This window comes from Sander vitreus, chromosome 20 (genome assembly GCF_031162955.1).
Source record: "Sander vitreus isolate 19-12246 chromosome 20, sanVit1, whole genome shotgun sequence".
NCBI classification, from domain to species: domain Eukaryota; kingdom Metazoa; phylum Chordata; class Actinopteri; order Perciformes; family Percidae; genus Sander; species Sander vitreus.
In genome coordinates this window covers 10,197,163-10,220,104 of record NC_135874.1, presented here as the reverse complement: position 1 = coordinate 10,220,104, position 22,942 = coordinate 10,197,163, and the positions used below count along the sequence as shown (strand labels likewise).

The window sequence follows — 22,942 nt, the reverse complement described above, 5'->3', positions numbered from 1 at the left end:
CATTAGCAGTGAAATTATTAATGCATAATAATCGTGAAACTGATTATTTTTCAGACTATAATCGTACCAACAAAATCTATAATCATTGCATCCCTATTAGGCAGCATGGTGGAGCAGATATTAGTGGGACTCCAGTCCTGCAAGATACGTGGACCTGAGCATCTGTGATAGAAAGCAACACCCCGCTGAAGTGTCCTTGGGCAAGACACTGAATCCCTACAAACTCCAGAAAGGCTATTTTATAGCTGACCCGGACCTCTGACTTCTGACCCCAAAAAGCAGAGAAACACGGGGGAAGACAAATTCCTCTTTCAAGCACCCAAAGGCATCAAATAATCTCAATCTCAAGGACACGCATGCAAAAAAAAAACTAAAAAAAACTGTGCGACGAGAACTTAAGGCTATTATTAAGGCTACAATTATGAATAAACAATACAAGAATTATGATTTTCACACTCAAGTCATTTCAATCACAAATGTCCCTAAAGGGGCTTTACATCACACCCTCAGTCCTTAGACACTGGGTCTAGGAATTGAGTTTATGATTTTTTTTTTTTTCAAGATTCCTAGAGAAACTATGTAGATACAAAGTGGTGGGTGCCATTTTGGGCACCCCTTGTTCTGGAAGCAAGAGTCCCATTCATTACCTTTCTATACAATTTTGAATAGAGCACTTCCGAAGCTTAGAAATATCTGGTCCTTTGATAATAAATCGAAAGGTACAAGCCTGTGAACATAAAAGAGAGTAGGTAACTATGACTATTTCTACTATGATATTTTGGTAAGAAACATCCAATTCTGTTACGTGAGCCCCTTACCACAGGTGGAAGCTGAAGATTCTGTTGTTGAGAAAACTGAAAACACAATCTGCAGCTTAAATTGGTTTACTTTTAGATATGGGGTCTTTCCTGGACAAATTCAGCAAATATGGCACCACTTTCTGTTTCCAACTGGAACACCAAAGCGTTATTGAATTTGTGGGGGCCAATGATCATGGGCATTGTTGTATTTAGGCCTGTCCTCCATGTCAAACAGATGATTAAAACATAATTTCCAAAAACTTAAACAAGTTTTATACTTGTGCACAGCACAATATAAAACCTAATTGTTTGTTACGTCATCCAGGAGAGTCTTGTGATTCTCAGTAAATTAACATGAAAGACACCAATAAAAGAACTATCAAGAAAAGGGAATACAGAGTGGAGAAAACCCCCAGTGGCTCCTCCCACTTCATAACTATTTCTAATCCCCTTGCATCTATAAGAGCTTGTCAGGTATGATGATTAACTGTAGAAGTCTCTCATTACAGAGGCTTATGTGGGCTTGATAGCTTCATCATATTGTACTTTGTGATAACGTTTCAGGAGGTTGGATAAAGTTGAGGTGATACTGTTCAGTGCAACAAGAGAAAAGAAAAGCATGCAAAGGAGCTACGATATGTCCTTTTCGATGTCCTCATCGTCTCTGAATCAGCACAACTTCCACACAACAGAATGTGATTTGATGATACAAAACTCAAGAAATCCATCAGCCGGGTTCGACACATTTTATTTCCTCTTCCTTAATTCAGACTCAATGGCCCAATCCCAGAGTGAGTCCTGAGGACTAAGGACTAAAGACTCACAGACTTAAGTGATCTCAGGTGCTAAGTGTGTGAGGCCACATGGGCTCAGATAGGTATAAATGGGATTGGGACAGCACTTCACGAGATCACATGTTACCTTGGCGACGTTTAATAACAAAAGATGTTGCTGACACTTGCCGGTTTGGGAATTCAAACTCTTGTTTTACAAGCTGGACAACAGGTTGGTCCGTGTTCCGTGGTCGTGTGTCGTGCTGTCGTCTAGGGTGTTGTTTACCTTTGTAATTTCCGTATTTCCCTATGGTCTCCGCGGTAAAGGTCACAACGCTTTGAACTGTGCGTAATTCCCTTGGGTGAAGTCTACATCGATGCAGACTCACGGAAAGGTAAGTGTGTACTCAAACCCTCACGCCCTTTGAAATTCGACACTGGGACAACCCTAAGCCCTTACGAATTTCGCGAGAACGCGCACCGAAGTCCGTGAGTGTGTCTGTGAGTCCGCACTTTGGGATTGGGCCATTTTGTCCTTTGTTTTTGCCGATCGTCCAACGTTTTTACTTTCACTTTACTTCCATCTCTCTCACCGTTCGATTTGTAACTCTGTCTTGTCATTTATTGATGCAACTTCTGAAACAAGGAGCGCCTGGTTTGATGCAACACATCTCCCTGCTATAACTGAAACAATTCGTCGATTAATCGCCAGTTATTTTTTTAAAGCTGGAGTGCGAACTTTTGTCTCCCCCCCCCTCTAGCAGTGAGAGTAATTACACAAACACTGTCGATGCGTGCTGATGACGCATGCCTGCAGGGTGATTTCTCAGCATCTCGCAGTCGATTACTTTCTTTCTCTTTCTCTTTCTTTCTTTTTTCTCTCCTTCCTCTGAACTTCGAGGTTCTTTTTTATCCGGAGCATCCAGTAGCTTTTCTTACTCTTAGGATTTTCCGCCATACTCCTAGCTGGTTCTCTGTCGCTATGGTCTCTCAGATCTTTCCCTATTTATTAGAGACAATTATACAAGTTTACAACACCTTACAACTTGCATCTAGAATTATAAACATGCCAGGGGGACTAAAGGTTGTAATAAAAAAGAAGGAAAGATAAATGAAAAGTTGAATAAATATCTTGTGAAAAGCTTACACTGGTTATACGTTTTAACTAGGGCTGTCAAAATAACGCGTTCATTTCGATTAATTAATCTGAGAAAAAAAATAACGCAGATTATTCCATTCCATATTGACGTTTGACCCGGCGCCGTTCTAGCCACCATTCGACTGTAAAATGAAAGAGGGAGACAAGAATGTTCTGCCTTGATCATTAATTGGAACATTTACTTACTAAACTTACTAAAAATCTTCTTCCTGCCAACCCTGGCTACCGAAATCTGGTGCCACTGATATGTCTGCGCTTCTCTCTGATGCTCTGAAACAGACGATACCGGCAACACCAACCCCGCTGCACATGACGCTAGTTAACACTATACTCAACAGCAGCTAACGTTAGCCTACCGCTAGCTAGTAGCTGGATTAAACACGGTTACAATGCTGACAGCTAATGCTAAACGGTGTAAAGTGTGACTGTGTTTTACTGTAGAGGATTCAACACCGGGATGTAACAATCTGCAGCTCCCGTCGGAGAAACAACACAGACGATGCGTTCAATGAAACTGGTAAACTACAGCCTCGTGGTGCATTTGAAGTTATTGTAAATGTCCTTTTCCCATCTGGTGGTTGTTTACAGCAATTTACTAGTGAAATAAGTTATTGTTACACATTATTATTAAGTCATTTAATTTTGACCATATGGCCTTAGCAATAAACAAGCCGTTCTTTAATGTCACCAACTGTTGTTTAGTACCCTTTTTTTTCTTCTTTTTTTACCTTCTTAAAAAGTATCGGTTCAGGCACCGTTAATTATGTATGCGATAATTTTGATTAATTAATCACAGAGTATGTAATTAATTAGATTACATTTTTTAATCGATTGACAGCCCTAGGTTTAACAGCTCTTTTGTACTTTGTACATTCAGATCTCCCCCCCCCCCCCCCTTCCTTCCCCCTTCAACTCCGGCTGGTTGATCTAAAAAGCAACTCTTCTGGTGTGCCAGCACGGGAATGTTGTCACACAACTCCCGTCTACTGAGAAGTACAGTGAGCTTTCCCTGGCAGCGGTAGGCTTAATCAGCATTGTGTGAACTTGTTTGACACGGGCTGAAATGTAACGGACATGTATACATGTTCATTTATATGTAAAAAAACCTGAACTCTAGTATAACAAAACAAAAAAACACCACGAAATATTCCCGTTTCAGTTTTTAAATAAGGAATTACTGCTTTCAACTCTTTACCTTCAGGTAAACAATGCAAACGCGCAACATTTGCTTCATTTTCTTATCTACGCGAGTTCAAATATTTCTCGAGCGATCAAACTTGCGCGAGTAACACAAACCAAATTCACATGATGGTGTGAATACAGTATTAGAAAACTGTGATTGGCATTTTTCACTTCTTACTTATAATTTAGAGACAAAAAATAATGATCAAAAAGACAAACAATCATCAGTTGCAGCCCTTAGTATTTCTTAGTCGTTAGAGAAACATCTCCAGGACAGCTAATGATTATATCTCCTGTCCAAATGTCCTAAGGTGCACACTATCCTCTACCTGCTGTTGTAGGTGCCACTTCAAGATTCCCCTTACACACTTGATGTCACTATAGAAACATTTACAGTGTTTGCATGTGTGTCTCAAGTGAGTGAGTGTTTTTCAGTGAGAAGAAAAAAAAAGTTTTTCACTTACATAGTCATGGAAGGCCTTTGCCTCACTGGAGTGCTCACATGTCTCCCTCCGGTCTGGAGCCGCACAATACAAATCCCAGAATACACTGAAATGGGAAGGGGGGGGGGTCAAAGGTTACCATACAGAGCAATACAAACAAATGTGTAACGGCTATTCATAACCCATTCACACACTCTCACTATCTCCCTAGCGCTCTTAAACTGCCTCTTAAACACTTGAGCATAAGAGGGACATGATGCCAGTGTTGCCCCCTCAATCAACCTCTCACTCACTCAAAACACACACACAATGTAATTACCCTAAACTTTAACTGTTACAGTAAGGATAAATGTACAGATAAACTCAATCACTAAAATACCCTATTTTACCAGCAGCGACTGGTATATGGCGTCATTGTGAGCTGACACATATACATAAACAGCTTTTATTTCAGTCTATTAGAACACTGTAAGTGGAAAATAAACGCACGCTCCTAACAACGCTAACTGCGCGTGTGCTACCTGTCTAAGAGGCCTTAATTGAATCAGTCTTTGCGCATTGATTTAGTGTGCTATAAACAGAGTGAAACAGCGGCATGGCTAACAAAAGGACTAATCAGGCAGCCACTTCACGTCCTGACAATCTGCGATGCACACAGATATGTTGAATCCCACACCCTGGATTTTTTTCCTACACCTCTGCACTTCATATTTCATATTTGGGAGGCTTACTACAGTACTCATCTTGAGCTCCAGTGAGAGTTGTTTGAGCATATAAATTGGAATTTATGGAATATTTTTATCTAAAAAAAAAAAAGTTGTATCCTGGAACTTCCTCCTTCCACAAGGAGGACAGAGTGCATGGGTTGAGCTACAGATGATAAGGATGTCAGTGTGTTGCTCAAGGACACAACAGGGAGAAATGCTTAGAGGCTACTGGACTTAATCCTTCGAAACCAGTCGAAAAAAGTATCTCCTTTTTCACTACAAGCCTAAACAAGGAGATAGGAAGAAGAGGAGGAGAATGGTTTGCCCACAGATAAAAGACAACACAATTTTATACTTATTTTATTATAATTTGTTTGTAAAGAAATAACCTACACCTAGATTGAAGTCCTTCATTGAACAAGAAAACAAACCTATTCTATGGATTTATCCAGACTTGTATGCTTTCAAAATTATTATTCTGTTCCTTCGTTTTCTTTTTATTAAAACATGTCCTTGGTCTCATATTGCTGATGGTGCTCTATAAGCTTGCCGTTCATTCTTCTGACTCAGCAGAGCCACCGCCTGAGGTGAAAAGTTACACTAGATACTGAACTTTTTAAAAGACCATTTAAGAATATATTTACAAGTCTGTAATTCTAAATCCATAGGTTCTTAAATATTGGTTCCTTTGTAATATGTACAGTTCTAATTTCAGTACAGTGTCCTTCAGCAACACAGTGAATCTATTCTGAATCCAGTGGCACCGTTTTTGTAGCTGTGCTTTAATCTTCCTGAGGAAGGAGCAAGTGAAAAGACTGCTGCATGTAAACGTGGGTTTTACAGTAAAAAAAAACATATTGTATTGCCTGTAAACGTGTGGTGCGATTCACTTTCTCATCCTGATTCCTTGTAAACTGAGTGACTGTGAACCATGGGTGACATGAGCCCTTGGGGTCAAATCTTAGCCAGGGGCAGAAATGACAGGAGGGGGGAGGGACAGCGGAGGGAGAGATGACACAAAGGAAGATGGAATGCAAAGGGTTAATCTGCTAAGAATCCCTCTCCCACATGAACAAAGGAGAAAAGTGGGAGGTTGGGGGCACACAAAGGGTGACGAGAGGGTGAGGAGGGGGAAGGGAGTATGGGGGGGGTCCATTCCCAACCATCTGGATCCATTGTTTCAGGAATGGGAGGTGAAGGACAGAGAACTGGAGGAGAGAAGAGGGGAGAAAACGGGGAGGGAGGGGTCACGCCCTCGATGGGTCTGGTCAACCCCAAGGCTGAGACTCTGCTAGACCTCCCACCTATGGAAGTCATTTTTAAATCATGACTGGGGACAAGTACCATCAATTAAATCAAGTACATGAATATCTGTATGTTTATATAAAAAGTTTAATATAGTCAAAATGTAATTATGGCCCTGGTCTGACCCTTCAGACCGTGGAAGCTCAAATGAAGCTAGTGTTTGTGCGCATGGCAGTAATGAATTACGTAGGGTCGGGATGGACAGCAGAGCCCCATCAATAGGGTTGGGCATCGTTTGGATTTTAAAGATTTTGATTCTGCTTATAGATTCCGGTTATTAACGATTCTTCTCCGAATCTTTGAGTGGCAGAGTGAAAACAGGTCACATGCTTATTACACAGAAAAAAAATGGATTATTATTCATTTGTCTAATTTGAGTTTTGGTTCCCAAACCTAAATATCAATGAGTGTGTATGTGTGGGGCAGCTTAGGACATGTACTATGAAAACTGTTTACACAGTCAAGCAAATAACACGGAAAGGCTAACTGTATCAAATCAAACAAGGAAGAAAAAAAAAACTGAAAGTGACACTTACCACCACCATGAATGGAGGAATCCGGGAGGCTCCCCTAATGTAATATTCTTCTCCCATCGAATCTAGAGGAGAGGAGAGAAGAGTCACTTGCGGCCACTAGAGAGGAGGATTATGTCTGCAGGTCCAGGGGTTAAGAACATATAATCAGTTAGTCTCAAACTGTCAATGGCCTCGGACGTGAACATAGGCATCTTTCTGGCTCCGTCGATCTCCATCTTCTCGACTCTCGTCCTTCGGTTATAGCTCTGTTCTGTGTTCCTTTTTTACATGTGAAATGTGTTTTGGATCCAGGGAAGACGTAAACCTATTCACCACTAGCCTGTATACACCCAAAAGGGCTGTTAGGAGGAAATGTATACAAACACAATGTCCACAGACAACTGCATCAGTTGTTCTTACACTAAGATTATCCATGACAGGGAGCATGATCTGGTGTAACTTTACAGGATTTCCTTTTGGAAAATTGATGCAACACCTCATGCTCTGTAATCATGTTTAGCATGTTTGCACTGGCAAAACAAGTCCACTATGGCTGGGTTATGGTATGTACAGTTTGAATAATGAGGAAAGCTGTTTCACATTCATTAGTCATCAAGGCCCATGTGACGTGCGTTTGATTTCCTGGCTGGAGATTTTTCATCAATTCTTTATCTCATCTCGCAAGCTCTAGATAAGCAATTTTCACAAAAAGGCATAAACTAGTTACAGTCATGCATGTCATCTTACCTCAGACAGGAAGGTCTGTGCGGACTTCTGTGCTCCCACATGTAGCAGGTATTCGTACACATATAATGCTAACCTGAAATGCAAAGGAAAAAAAATGTTAGTGACCAAATTCAGCCTCCTTTATTTGCAAGACAGCCTCATACCCTTCCTTCCTATCTTGCAACAAAGACTTGATTTATTCGGGCGGCCCACTTTATTCACAACCAAAAGCAGAGCAACAAAAACTATTTTCAACCAAACTGTCCCATTAACTCTAAGCCCCTTGAGCTAATAGTCGAGAACTATTCCGGGGACTAAACGTTATTTCAGTTTTTTTGTGTTTGCATCTTTACCACATCTGAAAAAAAACAAGGACTAGGTATTAACAGAACAACTTTGGATTTAAAAAAAACAACAAAAAAACAAAAACAAAGTGGCTTCGTGGTTTTTGCTTCAAATAACACAGAGTCACGCAGTTCTTGTAAATTTACTGTTGTGTGACAATGATGTTTGAATGGATGCTGGAAAAGAGACATGCAGAGGGGGCAGGAGTGACAAGTCAAGATGCCCGTTTCCAGTAGGCAGGATGAGGGAGTTCTTTTCTGGTTAAGCACATAACCTATTCAAACTATTAGCAGATACAAGGGAAGGTTACATTTTGTTTTTCTCGCTTGTTAACTTCTTTTATCTGGTTTGTTGCTCAATATATAGAAATCGTCCAATATCGTCGGCTGCATAACTGCAATTTAAACGTCAATGACATTAAGAGCTTCCCTAATATTAACACTAGCAACATCCGGTTAGAGCTGGGCAATACATCAATATTATATCGATATCGTGATATGAGACTAGATATCGTCTGGATATATATTTTGGATATCGTAATATGGCGTAAGTGTTGTCTTTTCCTGGTTTTAAAGGCTGCATTACAGTAAAGTGATGTACTTTTCTGAACTTACCAGACTGTTGTAACTGTTCTATTATTTGCCTTTACCCACTCGGTCATTATATCCACATTACTGATGATTATTTATCAAAAATCACATTGTGTAAATATTTTGTGAAAGCACCAATAGTCAACACTACAATATCGTTGCGGTATCGATATCGAGGTATATGGTCAAAAATATCGTGATATTTGATGTTCTCCATATCACCCAGCCCTACAGCCGGTGTTTGCTTGCAGTATAAATGAATGCTGTACACAAGTCGTTGCTGCCTCGAAGCCTATGTTTGACCAGTCAGCAACCTTAAGTACTGTTGCCTTCACTTTGATAGTTGCTGGTCGGCCGTAAAGTACTGCTTTAGGAGCAGGGACTTTTGGGAGGGTAGAAACCACGACCCCATAATTAAAAATGTCTCTAGGTTCCTGTGGTGCAGGTGAATTTCTAGAGTCTTCGAGTACCTCCCCAAAAGGTTCCTTGGTTGCTGGAAAACGTCTTGCGATCGAAAACAGGGCCACATCTTCTCAGCAGCCACTACCGCCCATGGGCATCTTACCAACCCTAAGCATCCAGTTGTCAAATCATAGCAGAAGCTGAAAAAAACCTGCTGACCTGTAATAATATATAAAAATATTATGATCTGAACGAAAACACCAAATACTGAAAAAATAGCTGCACACGACGAGCATTCCCACTAATTCCAACTATATTTTAAAAGCTCTTGCCTGGAATTTGTTGTAATCATTATTATAAAACAGGCCAGCCACACTTGATAACAGCCATCCACCAGGGTCTATTAACGGACACCAGAATCATGCTGTGGAGTGAGAAACCCCATTGGCCCAACATTGTACTCCTAACGCCTTCACTTAGTCGTGTTTAATAGGCTGTTAATGGACTATCAATCGACCAGCAGCGTGGATATGACAGTGCCCTGTGTGGCCAGAGCAGACAGTCCTCCGACAGGCCAATAAGGTCCTAATGAGAAGGACAGTAGCTCAATGTCATAGTCCCCATCATTAGTCAACGAGCTGATCAATGAAACATGGTTTTGAGATAATACGGCTGTTGTGCAGTTCATTTTTAACCACTGACAGCCCATTTGCTTTTGTTGTTAAATGGTGGGATGAAGATTATGTTTATTTCAGCACATTTAGTGCTATTAAGTCTTGTAACATGATATGTAGTGGGACAAGAAAAGTTTTGGATAGGAAGCTGATAGGTATCACTGTTATCACCGTGTTCTAAAGACAATACATAGGGTATATTTTAATAACTGTACTGAATACGCCACATCAGAATTTATCTATACATTTCTGCATCATCATGCTCCTATGATACTCAGTGATAATTGTGCGTTCCATTTACCTCGGAACTCGGAGCTGGGAATGACGTCACACCCGAGTTAAATGCGTTCCATTTACAAGTCTGATTTTTCATTGTGGGGTAGCTTTAGCCAGGTTAGCCACCATTAGCAATACCAGTTGATAACAACGCATTACGCTGTTTTTGTGTGCATACAAACAGCTTAACACGTCCACAGATAGAAGTTGGTCAGGACTGTGTGTACGACTGATTCATGGCGTTTATCCATTACATAGTACCTGCTCGACTCACCTCTACTCGCCTTTTTGTTTTTCCATTAGGAAAAAAAAAAGTACCTGGTACTAGCTAACAGGTATTGTTTTTAGTATCACCTCCGTCGAGGTTCCAAGCGAGCTGAGTTGATACCAAAAGGTGACGTGAAAACCTGCAGACCACTGATTGGTAGGAGAGAATCCTCACCAAACACTGCGTCATCATTGCCTGGACAGGCGGGGGTGTCCTGAACAAACCCGCCATTTTAAAATAGTTTAGCCAGCGGTGTTTTTTTTAGCTGCCTCCAGCTTCTTTTGAAACAAAATGTGTCTTCTGGCTGCGGCAACAGTCACGTGCCGAGAATCAAAAACAACACACCTTCGACGTTCTGTGTCTGTGTTGCGTTAGGTCACGGCAGTTTCCTGCGGCGGCGCTATGACGACCAGCCACGCTCGCCTCACGCATGAGGCGGTACAAAATCTGCTATGGAAAAAGTAGGACGGCACCCCGGCCGAGTCGAGTCGAGCTGGTACTAGCAGTGGGTAAGCGTCATTTGTGAGACACAAATAAGACAGAACTGCTAATAACTGTATGTTACAGCAGCTTTCACTGCTGTTGATGCACGGGGCAGCCATGTTGGATTTTGAGCTTGAGGTACTAGGAGGTTGTCCCGACTTCCCAACTCGGAAATCCGAGTTCAGGGAGCGTGTTTCGAACTTTTCCGACTTCCAAGTACAAACGAAACGGACTATAAGGCGAAACCCTCTTTGCTAAAAGTCTCCTTTGAACAGACCGCTTTGGAGTGAATGAGAGGAACTTGTGACACCACAGAAATCAAACTGGATTGGTCGATTAATCAGTCTCACTACTTTGGTAACCGATTAATCACTTAATGTTTCAAGAAAATGTGCCAAAACAAATGACGACTGCAGGATCACAAGTGTGAGAATTTTTCTTGGTCTTACAATATACCAAACTAGTAAATAATTTGGGGTTTGGACTGCTGCAAGACATTCAATGATGTCACCTTGTGCTCGAGGATATTGTGATAGACATTTTTCACAGTTTTCTGATGTTTCATTGACCAAAAGATTAAAACAGAAAATAAAATTGGCAGATTAATCGATAATGAAAATAAACGCTATCACAGCTTGGATCATTTTAAAGTCTCTGAAGAATAACTAGGCATTATCGATCAGATGTCTTTCCTGGAGGATTTTCTCTACTTTTATGGTTCTTCTATTATAGTTTGTATTCTCTATTTATTGTTTTATGTTTTCACACGCACCTTTATTGCTTATTTTTTTATGAATATCCATTTAGGAACAAGTGTTGCAAATGATCTTAGGCTATAAATGCTATAATATATGGCATTGGCATTAGTCTATTTAGTTAATAGTCTACACTTAAGTGTGTCCCTATGAAAATAACCATAAACAAAGTAAATGTCCACATGGGGGATAGTAAAGCCCTGCACATTTTTGTGTATGGGTAAAGGCGAGAATTAACTCATTTAGTTATTCATTTTGCTAAATGTCTTGAATCAAGGTGAGCACATGGGAGCATTGGAGCAAAAGAAATGGCAACAATTGCTGTAGTGTGTTATAATGGAGATACAATCTGTTCCCGATCAGTTCTTACTATGGTATGCAAATGTGTAAAACATGCATTGTTAGTATGCAAAATATGTAATCCCTTAAATATATGAATAGGCAAATATATAATAACTTTAGTATGGAGCCAATTGTCACCAATGATCACACCATGCCCTTCATATAGAAACAACGCAACATTTTCTAAATGTCATCACAGGAGGAGGGGTGGCAGCTGGCAGATTTAAATGCTTGCTTCTTAAGAATTGTATAATTAAATGTGTTTTCTTAACATGGCAAAAGATCTAAATCCGAAAGAAACAAAGTTATTATTCAAGCGTGTTCTGCTTGGATGTCAAAGCAATCTGCACTCCACATACTAATGAGCACACACAATAAATGGCATTTGGTATGATAAAGTAGGACAATGCTAATAATTCAGACAACTATAGATGGAAGTGTTTACATCAGCCTACCTCTACTTTCTCATAGGGCTGTGCGATTAATCAAAATTTAATTGTGATTATGATTTTGGCTCCCAATGATCACAAAAACAGAATAATTGAGAAAAACAATTATTTAGCGCATTATGTTTTGCAAGTAAACTCTTATTTTCTCGTGTTCTGAATGAAAAAATAAAGTCTAAAAAGGAAAAGTAATAAGGCAAATTTCACAATTTATAACTTTTTCCACTGTTTAAGTTCAATAATTGCAACATCTTTCCAGAAGTCAACGAGTAATCTTGTTAAAATTATCGTGATTTCAATATTGACCGAAATAATCGTGATTATATTTTTTTTCCCTACTTTCTCACCAACCTTGTCTATATAACACGGACATTGAAACAGCCATGCCTGGACTACATACACTACATGGTCATTATGAGTGCTCGTCAGCAGTCCATATACAGTAAACCCCTTTTCTGACTCTACTGACTCAGTGGTTGATCGGGTCCTCGGGACCTGGGCTGAGCATTAGGGTTGGGTACTTAAACCCGGTGCTAATATGGCATTGGTGCCAAAACGACCTGTATCTACCGGACTGAATAGCAACACGAATTTCGGTGCCTCATTTTCGGTGCCACTTAAATGCCTGCGCTTCTCTCTGATGCTCCGAAATGGACGTCAGAGGCAACAGAAGCATCGCTGCACGGGACGCTCATTAACACTACATGTGGCAGGAAACGTTTACGTTTGCCTACCGTTAGCTAGTAACTGGCTTAAATACAGTTAAAATGCTAAACTGCTAAACGGCGTAAGGGGAGACTGTATTTCACTGTAGAGGATTCCAACATCGGGACGTAACAGTGCGCAGCTGCAGTTGTCGGAAAAACACAGACGGTGCATTTTCTTGAAACTAGTAAGCCTCGTGGTGCATTCAAAGTTATTGGAACATACCCTTTTCCCATTCAGTGGTTGTTTTTGTCATTTTAACAGCAATGTACTGGTGAAGTAACAAAGTTATTGTTATTACATTTTTAATAAATCATTACATTTTGACCACATGGTCTTAGCAATAAACAAGCCATTCTTTAATGTCGCAGACTGTAATTTTGTGCTCTTTTAAAGTATCGGCACCGTTTTAAGTATCGTTTTAGCACCGGTATCGGAAAAAAACCAAACGAAACCCAACCCTACTGAGCATAGGTTGGACAGCCCTTGTTAAAATGGCTTTACATTATGGATAGCATAGGAATTTCCTTTAAAGTTATTGACATTTGAATGTCATTCAAGTGATACCACCACTTGTTGGAAAGAGTGCAAGAGAGACAGAGCAGCCAGAGAGAACAGAAACTGAAACTCTGCTTGGCACTTATGTAATTCAATACTTTGTAATTCTATAGTTTATCTGTAACATACGTAGGACCACAGTCGCAGCCATGAGTCTCGCCAAATGATGCTGACCACATTTTAAAGTGTGACGTGTTGTACTATGAACGGGTCAACTGCAGGTTGAACATGCGTTTAGTGACCCCTCCTGTATAAAGTGATAGTAGTTTCAATGGGCACTGCATGTGTGTGTGTGTACAGCAGGCCATCCTGCACGGAAGGTAATAAATGGCTGAGCTTCCCCTCCTGCAGATTGTCACCAAGATAAGAAAACATACATGAGCAGGCAGACATCCAGATGAACAAACAAAGCAAAAGTGGCCTTGAATTCTAAACTTCCCGGAGTGCTTCACACTGGTTAATATTATTCAATGTATTGCATCTACAATACTGCACAAATATCTAACAGCAATAATATCCTGGCTGCACCGCCTTACTTATTCAACACAGACAGTGGGACAGATTGGTTGTTGTACAAATGGCCAATGCTCTTACGAGGCTAAACACACATACACCACCACTTTAGCCAAGGGAATCTGACCACTTTCTGAGGCTCCTAGCAATTTGTAGGTCACAAAGCTCTCTGTGACCGCTGGTGTAGAGTGTAAGGCACTGCCACTTGCAAGTCAGTCTAGTATTGAGCCACACACACAAAATATTTTAACTCTGCACTTTGCGGTCTACTGATCACACTTTAACACATGTTAATCCCAGCATCTATACTGATTTTGACAGTTCTGAAATGCCTGGCAAAAGCTCACAGGATGCGTTAAGACACAGCACGTGCTTCAAATATTGATACTGTTTGCATCTCCCTGTTCACTGCAGGTTTACTGGCTTGCTTAACACATGTGCGGCTTTCTAAAAGAGTTTGACGAGAAGGGAATGGTTAAGGAATTGGTCTTACGTCTGGGGATACGAGGATCACACTGTAGATCCCCCCCCCAAGAGGCCTTCTATGAAATTTTTATGTGTGGTGTGTGTGTGTGTGTGTGTGTGTGTGTGTGTGTGTGTGTGTGTGTGTATGTGTGTGTGTTTTTGTGTGGGTTGCAAAAGGGGCTGCGTGTGCGTGCACCTGGCCTACTGCATTATTAAAGATCAGAAGCCAGCTCATAGAAAAGGAAGAGAAGTTTGAGGAGGAGGGGGGGAGTAAGAAGAGGGAGCAGCTGTAGGATAGTGGAGTAAAGGCAGAGGAGAAAGAAGTTTTGACTGGAATATAAGAGGGGGCATGACCCATTTCTATAGAAGAAGAAATAATAGGTGGTACAGGGATCAGAGGAATAGTCAAGTTGGGATGGAGAGGAAAATAGAAGAAAAGCAGTAGTCGTTTTTTGACAGCCAGAATGGGAAATTATATTCAAAAGGCAAGGTAAAAAAATCTGAATGGTAGCTCCAGAAACCCTTACACCCTAGTTTTTAAGGTTATATGACCTGGTGACACCAACGTTTTACACCATATAGCTGGAATCACACTCTACTGGCTTTTGATTTCTGCATTTTCCCCATCCTCTCTCAAGCTGAAACTAGATTTTCTTCCACCATTACACTACGCGAGGTGAACTCCTGACCTCCCTCCCCGCCATTCCCACTTACATCCTGAGATGGGACATCAGTGCGTGCATACGCTTACTCCCATAAAGTGAGAAAACTCCCTGATGTACACCATCGGCACACCTGACATCCTGCCTGAGGCTCACGACAAAACCCCCTCTTTAAACATGGATGAGTCTGCCCACCATATCTCCCTCTCTTCTGTCTCTTTCTTTCTCTTCTGTCTCTCTCAACTCTGACGCAAAGCTGAGAGCAGCTGCTTCAGTCTGTCTCAATAATTCAACGCTGAAGCGAGGGATGAGGACTTTGAGGAGCAGCAAAAGATGGGAAGTGAGAGTTGGGAGGCAGATGAAGAAAGACATTAGAAGAGCGATGCATAAAGAAAGAATAAAGAATTTGGGTTCACAACACAGCGAATTAAGTTGTGAGTTTAAAGGTAATGGGATGCCTGCTGGCAGATATTCACCCAAACATACACAAGTCTGACAACTCTGTCCCACTCGAGTTCCCTTATCTGCTGACTGGTCCAGCCAGTCAGAGAGTGAGAGAGTCATTTGTAGTGTTCAACCCATCCGCTGTGAGGAATAAAGCCATAAGCATTCACCTGTGGGCTCCTACCACTTATTCACCTCTAGGTTATTCAGCTGTAGTGCAATATGAACTACCATTGCCCATTAACACAGCACATGGCTCTAAAACAATTGCATCTAACAAAGTTTAATGAAAGCATGTACAGGTCTTAGTTGGCTTTGTTTGCGGTGACTATTAAGCAAAGAAAGTTCGCTGCAGATACTGGCTTCTATTTCAGAATTGATACATAGAAGTTTGTTGAATTCATATTCCAGAGTATTTTGAAGCGCCTGCAGATCGTTTAGTTGTTGGTAAACGTGAGGTATGCATCTCCTGAGCGAACAACAGACATCGAGACGGTGGCGTGCAGACAAAGGGATTGGAGGGCTAGAGCTCCCCAAGCTAACGCCACCTAAGCTTCCTGACAAAACAGCCACTGAAAAGCCTGTATTTGGGTCTCCTACAGCAGGCGGTGGCGGCAAATCACAAGCAGTTTATCTCCAGCACTCATTCGCACAACTCGGGGTGACTGAAGAAAATCTGTACGGGCCACAAAAGTTATGAGGCGCAGCTCTCCTTGCTCGGAGATCGTAGCAGTGGGTCTCCGCTGAGCGCACACACACATGGATACAGTGTAGCCAGCGTTCGGAGACAGAGTATCATTGTGGAACAATTCTAGAACACGTTCCTGTGCTATTTTGTGACAAAGCCCCAAACAGCTGTATTCTATTTTTACCTACTGCTTCCGTGGGGCGACACAAAAGCCAGCTAGCTACAATGCATAGCGTCACTCCAAATGCATTGTTCCTCACACTGAGGCGAGGGAAGAGATGGTACTAAAGTGGGATCCCCATCAATGTTCCTCATAGGCAATTCAGCCCCGAGTGCACATTATGCATTATTACTGGAAACATGTGCAGCAACACTCCCTCCTTGTAGAAGTGGTGCAACTTTGGTCGCTAAAACAGCCAGTCTTTGTTTTGAATTTGAAAGAAACAAAAAAAAAGACACGAGTGAAACTGGCAGTGTAGCTAGCTGCATGGGCTAACTTAGCAGCCATGCCTGTGTAGTTGGAAGATGCAAGAGGCACCACGACACAAAAAGTGGAAAACACAACGAACAAACTATCACAGCATCACTTTTATAGCTTGTATGTTAATAAAAAGAGCTTGCTGAACAGGCGTGCTCCTGCTGAAGTGACTGAGCTGCCTCACATCTGTTAGCAAGTTTAGCTACCTAGCACACTCTTCTTGGCTGGATCTCTGTTGTGACAGTGCAATAATTTACTTACTTTTCTCTTGCTTGGCTATCGGAGGGGACCACAGCTCCTTTACCCTTGCCGTACATCTTGGAGGATGTTCTGATACTTTATTTTATCCCACTCGACACCTGTCAAAGAAAGCTACCAGGAAAACCTACTATCTCCATAGCTACCCAGTTAGTGTTGTCTCCCTATCTCTCCCTTGCGCTCTCTTTGCTCCGGTTTCCTTTTTTTCTACATCCCCAACATTGCCCACAAATCAGGCAGGGTTTCAGCCGGGGGGTAACTTGAAACAGTCCACTGGTGGAGCTTTTTTTTTTTTCAATCGCTGTTCCTGGATTCAGCTCACGCCCCCCCTGTTGTGAGAGGGTGGGGGCTTCTTAAAGCCACAGTGTCTCAGTTTTTGTCGACTTCGCTCAAGTTCAAGGTCTCTTCTGAAGGCCTTTAAGTTCAGGCCTTACATTGCATTGTGTTCACGTACAATACCAAAATGCTAATACTAATTGCTATTACTATTTTGAAACTTTTATTTAACCATGATATGTATATACCATGATTTGTCCTAATGTCACACCAGAAAGGCACTTGATTGGCCCAAATGCCCACCTGGGTTGGCCTAAATTCCCCCTGAAGTGCCCCTGTGTTCAACTCAAGTACCTGTCCAACAGTAGGACCTCAGGACATATTTGAACATTTCCCCTACTCAACACACATAAAAGGTGCCTCTTTCACCCCTGACCCTCCTACAGATCATGCACAGCACTGACTGAGGTTATCAAGTTACCTGATTATATTACTGCAAATAGGAAACCATTTTTTTTAATGCAATACAAAAATACTTCTATGTTTGTCCATATTGTTCATCCTTATTGACTTGTAATCATTTGGAACTTCTGTTAAGGCTGCCACATCCAGTTTTTATAGTTTCCTTTGTGGCTCCAAAATTTTCCGTCTTTACCGAAAAGCAGATTTAGAGCAGCATTCATTGTCTCAATTTTAAGGTCCTACCATTTACCTAATTTAAATGTGAACATTTCATTCAGACTGTTGGTCAGTTACATTACAGTATCTTTATGGTCATGTGTAAGTCACTCTCAAAATGTAGTACATCAGTATACTTATTTCAATCAAACTGTAAGCACCCAAACTGACCATTTGATAAACATAACGATGAAGGCATACAATATGTAACACTTAGAAATCATCATACACAAATTGTTGCTATTAGTTAAACGTTTCTTGTAGTAAACTCTTACATTTTTATACAATCACATTTTAGGTTCTTGCTTTGTTACCTCAGTGTTAAAAAATGAACACAATATGTCAGCCACTCCCAAACTATTCCAACAAACGACACTTTGCTCTAGTTTACCTTTCAAATAGTTTTCTAGCGTTATGTTCACAGTCACACAACATTTTAATCAAGCTATTGTAAATGTTTATTTAGTGTTCAGGTATGCGGTTGGCTCTTGGTAGTGATGTATAAGTCTGTGTCCTGTCCCTTTAAGAGTGTGTAGTGTAGAGGGCAGTTGCAGAGTTTGTGTGTGCACGTGTGTGTGTATATGTGTGTAAGGCAGGGACAGGCAGTGTGTTCCGTTTTCGTGCTATAGCTGTGGGAAGGGCACAGCTGACTGTCTGTGTGCATGTGTGTTTGTGCACACGCTGGTGTGTGTATGTGTGGAGACAAGCGCATGTATATTTGTGTGTGTGTGTGTGTGTGTGAGAGAGAGAGAGAGAGAGAGAGAGAGAGAGAGAGAGAGAAATACATTTCTTAATGTGTGTGGTAGGGCTTGTTTTTTTAACATGAGAATACAAACATGATGAGCCAACATGATATAAAAGAATAGAGGAGTAATATAGTAAATGGCAAGAATGTACCTTGGTGAACTAATAATGGATAGCAACAAATATGTACTGAAAGATACAAAAGAGTTAGACTAATGTTGTTTTACAAGTGATACTGTATATGTTTATAACATTGAATTGTACTTAAACTCTTAATCTCACACAAATGCAAAGCAAGACACAAAAAAAAAAAACGCCTTAAAATGTTCTCTTCCTTCTGGCATTTTCTTTGTTCCAGTCATAGCTATTGCATGTGGAATTACTTGTAGAATTACATGCTTATGCACACACATATAATAGAGAATAATCAGCAATGACTGGTCTGGCTGTGCATTGCTTTTTAATCTTTTAATATTTGTGTTTTAGACTACGTCCACACTAAACCGGCTACATTTAGACTGTTCTTTACATGCGAAAACAACACGCGTCCATTTTCATAATTAATGTTTTAATGTCCCCACTGAAATGCCAAAACAATAAATGTAAATTGTTAAACTTCCTCTTCTTTGTCTGAATAAAACGTATTTTTTTTTAGAAAACTGAATGTGCATACAATAGTAATTGATTGCGGCTAATAAAAGCCACCTGTTAACCAGGTGAAAAGTACATTTTGTGCCTCTGGCTGTTGATCAAATGACAATTTAATGATGGCAAAGTTGTCTGACAAAATATGTACATTCAAAACGAGTGATCCCAGAGAGGGCTAGAGGGTTAGAATAGGCTTATGCCATCATTTCCCAAAAGTTCTGTTTTCCCTATACACTCTAAAATTTGATGCTGGCATTTTCAAATGAACCCACTCTGGAGACTACTTTCAAACAAGTTACATTTTTGGGTGTAAAAATGTCGGCATAGTGTGAACAGAGTAGTGTGGACGTACTCCCAGAGAGAAGGAGAATGGAAGAAAGTGATGGTGTAGGTATCTTTTGAGCTCTAGACCACAAACTCTATCACTGTCTCATCATAGCACCAGTATTGATCCAAGAACCCAATGATCCCGGGAACACTGCTCTTCCTCCTTTGCACAGAATAAACACAAGCAGCATCACTGTGTACTTTCTCCTTCTCTCTGTTTTATCAAATGCAAATGAGCAGATAAGGTTGTTAGTATTTTGTATTGTGCTTCATTCCTGTCCATCCATGTTTCCATCCTACCTTCATCTAAGCACACCACCTTCTAACAGTGTTATTGTCAGTTGCACGTAATTACTGTATTTGTACGATAACCCATTGTACTATGTACGATAGATAATTCAAAAAAATTGTAAATGTACAATGTTAAATGTGCCTTTATTGTCATTCACAGAGAAACCAAATTCATCATCTGCATTTAACCCATGCTATAGGCCTACATAGGAGCAAGGAGCAGCATGGGAACCAACTCCAGTCTCACTTTGCCAGACCCTCCTCCACAGCGGAGGAGGGTCTGGCTAGTCCACACAGCATTCCAGGATGGAATCAACAGAGCCACGGTGCCGCTGCAAAATAGCCCCGGGAAGGAACTTGTTTTGGTGGAACGTGTACGTTCAAAAGTTGTTTTAGTAGAAAACTCTGATTGGACAGATAGTCTAGCTAGCTGTCTGGATTTACCCTGCAGAGATCTGAGGAGCAGTTAACCATAGTCCTCATAAATCCACCGGAGTTTAAAAACGTGCTGTGGTTTATTGGCATTTCTATTTTTTTTTGGGGGGGGGGCATTTCTGCCTTTATTGGATAGGAAAGCTAAGATGTGAAAGAGGAGAGAGAGGGGGGAAGACATGCAGGAAAACCATCACAGGTCGGATTCAAATCCTGGACCTTCTGCATCGAGGAATAAACCTCTACATATGTGCGCTTGCTCTACCAACTGAGCTAATCGGCCACTATTGGCATTTCTGTAAACCAATCACAATTGTCATGGGCGGCGCTAAGCGCCGGACAGAGCCACGGTGCCGCTGCAAAATAGCCCCAGGAAGGAACTTGTTTTGGTGGAACGTGTACGTTCAAAAGTTGTCGTAGTCGTGCAACAGAAAACTCAGATTGGACAGATAGTCTAGCTAGCTGTCTGGATTTACCCTGCAGAGATCTGAGGAGCAGTTAACCATAGTCCTCATAAATCAACCAGAGTTTAAAATTCCAACACAAATGAAGCGGAAGGTAACGGACATCTGGCTGAAAAGACTGACATCTGGCAGAATTTCCGGCGGCAACAGAGTAATCCTGGAAGTGGAACGTCTACCCTAACCCTAAAAGACTGGAGTTGGTCCTAACATACATGTTTTGCACACGGACAAGGGGAGAACATGCAAAATCCACACAGAAATGACCCACCCAGACCAGGGATCAAACCTGGTAAGATCACCGTTCCAGGCGGATTTTCTGTGAGGTAACAGTGCTAACCACTGAGCCACCGCGACACCCAATCTGCCTCTTTTTATTTGTATCTTCAATTTACGCATGAAAAAACCTGAAAGAAATGAATAGGCCTACATTAAAACAAACATAAATGCCATATAGCCATCATGTTTTCCACCATTTGAGGTTTGTCACCAATCTCGTTGTGCCCTCTTGCTCTGCAATGGTTTAATGGCACCCAACTGAAGAGACACAAGCTGTTTGTCTCAATGAACCAATTCCTAATATATAAACACACATTTGTTTGCATATTCTTTTGCCAATTGTCTGGAAATTTGGTTAAAATTTGCATCATGACAACCTGGTTATAGTTTCAGTTTTCCCCCCATAATAGTGAAATTGCATGAAACTGATTTAGAAGTAGCCTGATTATTCTATGGACATTGTCCTCTGTCAATAATGTATTACAGTTATATTAACTGAGCCTGGATCTGCCCTAAATAATGCAATCACATTTCTGCTGAGATACTCACAACCTCAACAACTTCCATGTGGTTTAGGTGTCAAACTGTTTTCTTAGCTATGGTTTATAATACAATTCTATAGTGTGTCCTGAACCATGGAGCAAACCTTTGGCACAGATCCATATTCTTTGCTAACTCTGGAGATTTATTTGGTTTATTATTTGGTTATCAGCAACCTGGCAACGCTGCCCTCCAAACTTCCATTATGACCCTTCTCTTGCGTCTCCCTCTGGTATCTCTCTCTCCATCTCGCCTCATCACTCTCTTCTTCCTTCTCTTCCACATCGTCGTCCTCTCCTCTGACCCACTTTCCTGCCTTCTCGCCACTATCTCCCTCTGTTCTTCCCCATGCACCCACATCCTTCATCTTTGACTCTGTCTCTTTCTCTCGTTCTCCTCCCCCTTTTCACTTCTTCTTCCATTTTCGTTCTCCTTCTTCTTGTCTCCTGAATTATGTTCATGCTTCTCCACCCTCACACTCCTCTCTCTGTTCTTTCTTCTTCTTCTTCTTCTTCTTCTTCTTCTTCTTCTTCTTCTTCTTCTTCTTCTTCTTCTTCTTCTTCTTCTTACCTTTCTCCTCCTCTCCTTCTGCACCTTCACTTTTCCTCTACTTTTCTTCCAAATGGATCTCCATCCTTCCATTCTTACACGGTCTTATTGACTATTCTGAATTCATGTTCTATCAGCCTCTCTCCCACTCCTTTCTCTTCTCTCTCATCCTCTACCTCTTTACTTTATCCTTTCCCGTGTGCCCCTCTCCTTCATCTTCCCCCCCTACTCCTCCTCCCTTCTCCTTCCACCATGACTCATTTCCCCTCACTATGCCACAGAGCCACTCAGGACAGACATTCATCAGCGGCCTCAGATGATAGATGCTGCTCACCACAGCTCCAGCAGCCAGTTAGCCCGGGGAGATGCCTTATGCATTCAGATATCACCTGGCTAGCTGTATCTACCATCTTAACCTGGATTGAATACGCACAAAAGGACTCAAGTTTCACACACATCCACACTGCGCTGCCTAGTGTTTAGAAAGAGAAAGTTTGGGGCATGTATGAATGCATGGAAAGGCATATTTGCACTTTAATAAAGTGTATACAAGTGTGCATGCAATAGTGTGTGTGTGTGTGTGTGTGTGTGTGTGCTGTAGATTGTTAGGTATGTAAATTCCAGGGGAGTTAGGTTAATTGGGTCTGAAAAAGAGGTGGGTGTGTCTCTCTCCTCTATGACAGGCTTATTTACATAGCAAAGCTGTAATTACCATAACGAAGCCCCTATCCTATCAGGGAGAGTGCACACACACA

At 41.3% G+C, this 22,942-nt stretch overlaps 1 protein-coding gene across 2 annotated transcripts in view; it reads right to left on the bottom strand.

The window, feature by feature from the left end:
• The window catches only part of LOC144535197 (single-stranded DNA-binding protein 3), a 40,298-nt gene extending 23,085 nt beyond the window's left edge, over nt 1–17,213 (bottom strand). For both annotated transcript variants that reach the window (XM_078277517.1, XM_078277518.1), the window contains exons 1-4: nt 16,966–17,213; nt 7,632–7,704; nt 6,906–6,967; nt 4,379–4,463 (exon numbers count right to left, since the gene is read on the bottom strand). In XM_078277517.1, the coding sequence (XP_078133643.1) occupies nt 4,379–4,463; nt 6,906–6,967; nt 7,632–7,704; nt 16,966–17,021 (276 nt within the window). In that variant the 5' untranslated portion in view covers nt 17,022–17,213. The remainder of the gene's footprint in view (nt 1–4,378; nt 4,464–6,905; nt 6,968–7,631; nt 7,705–16,965) is intronic.
• Nucleotides 17,214–22,942: the final 5,729 nt, after the last annotated feature.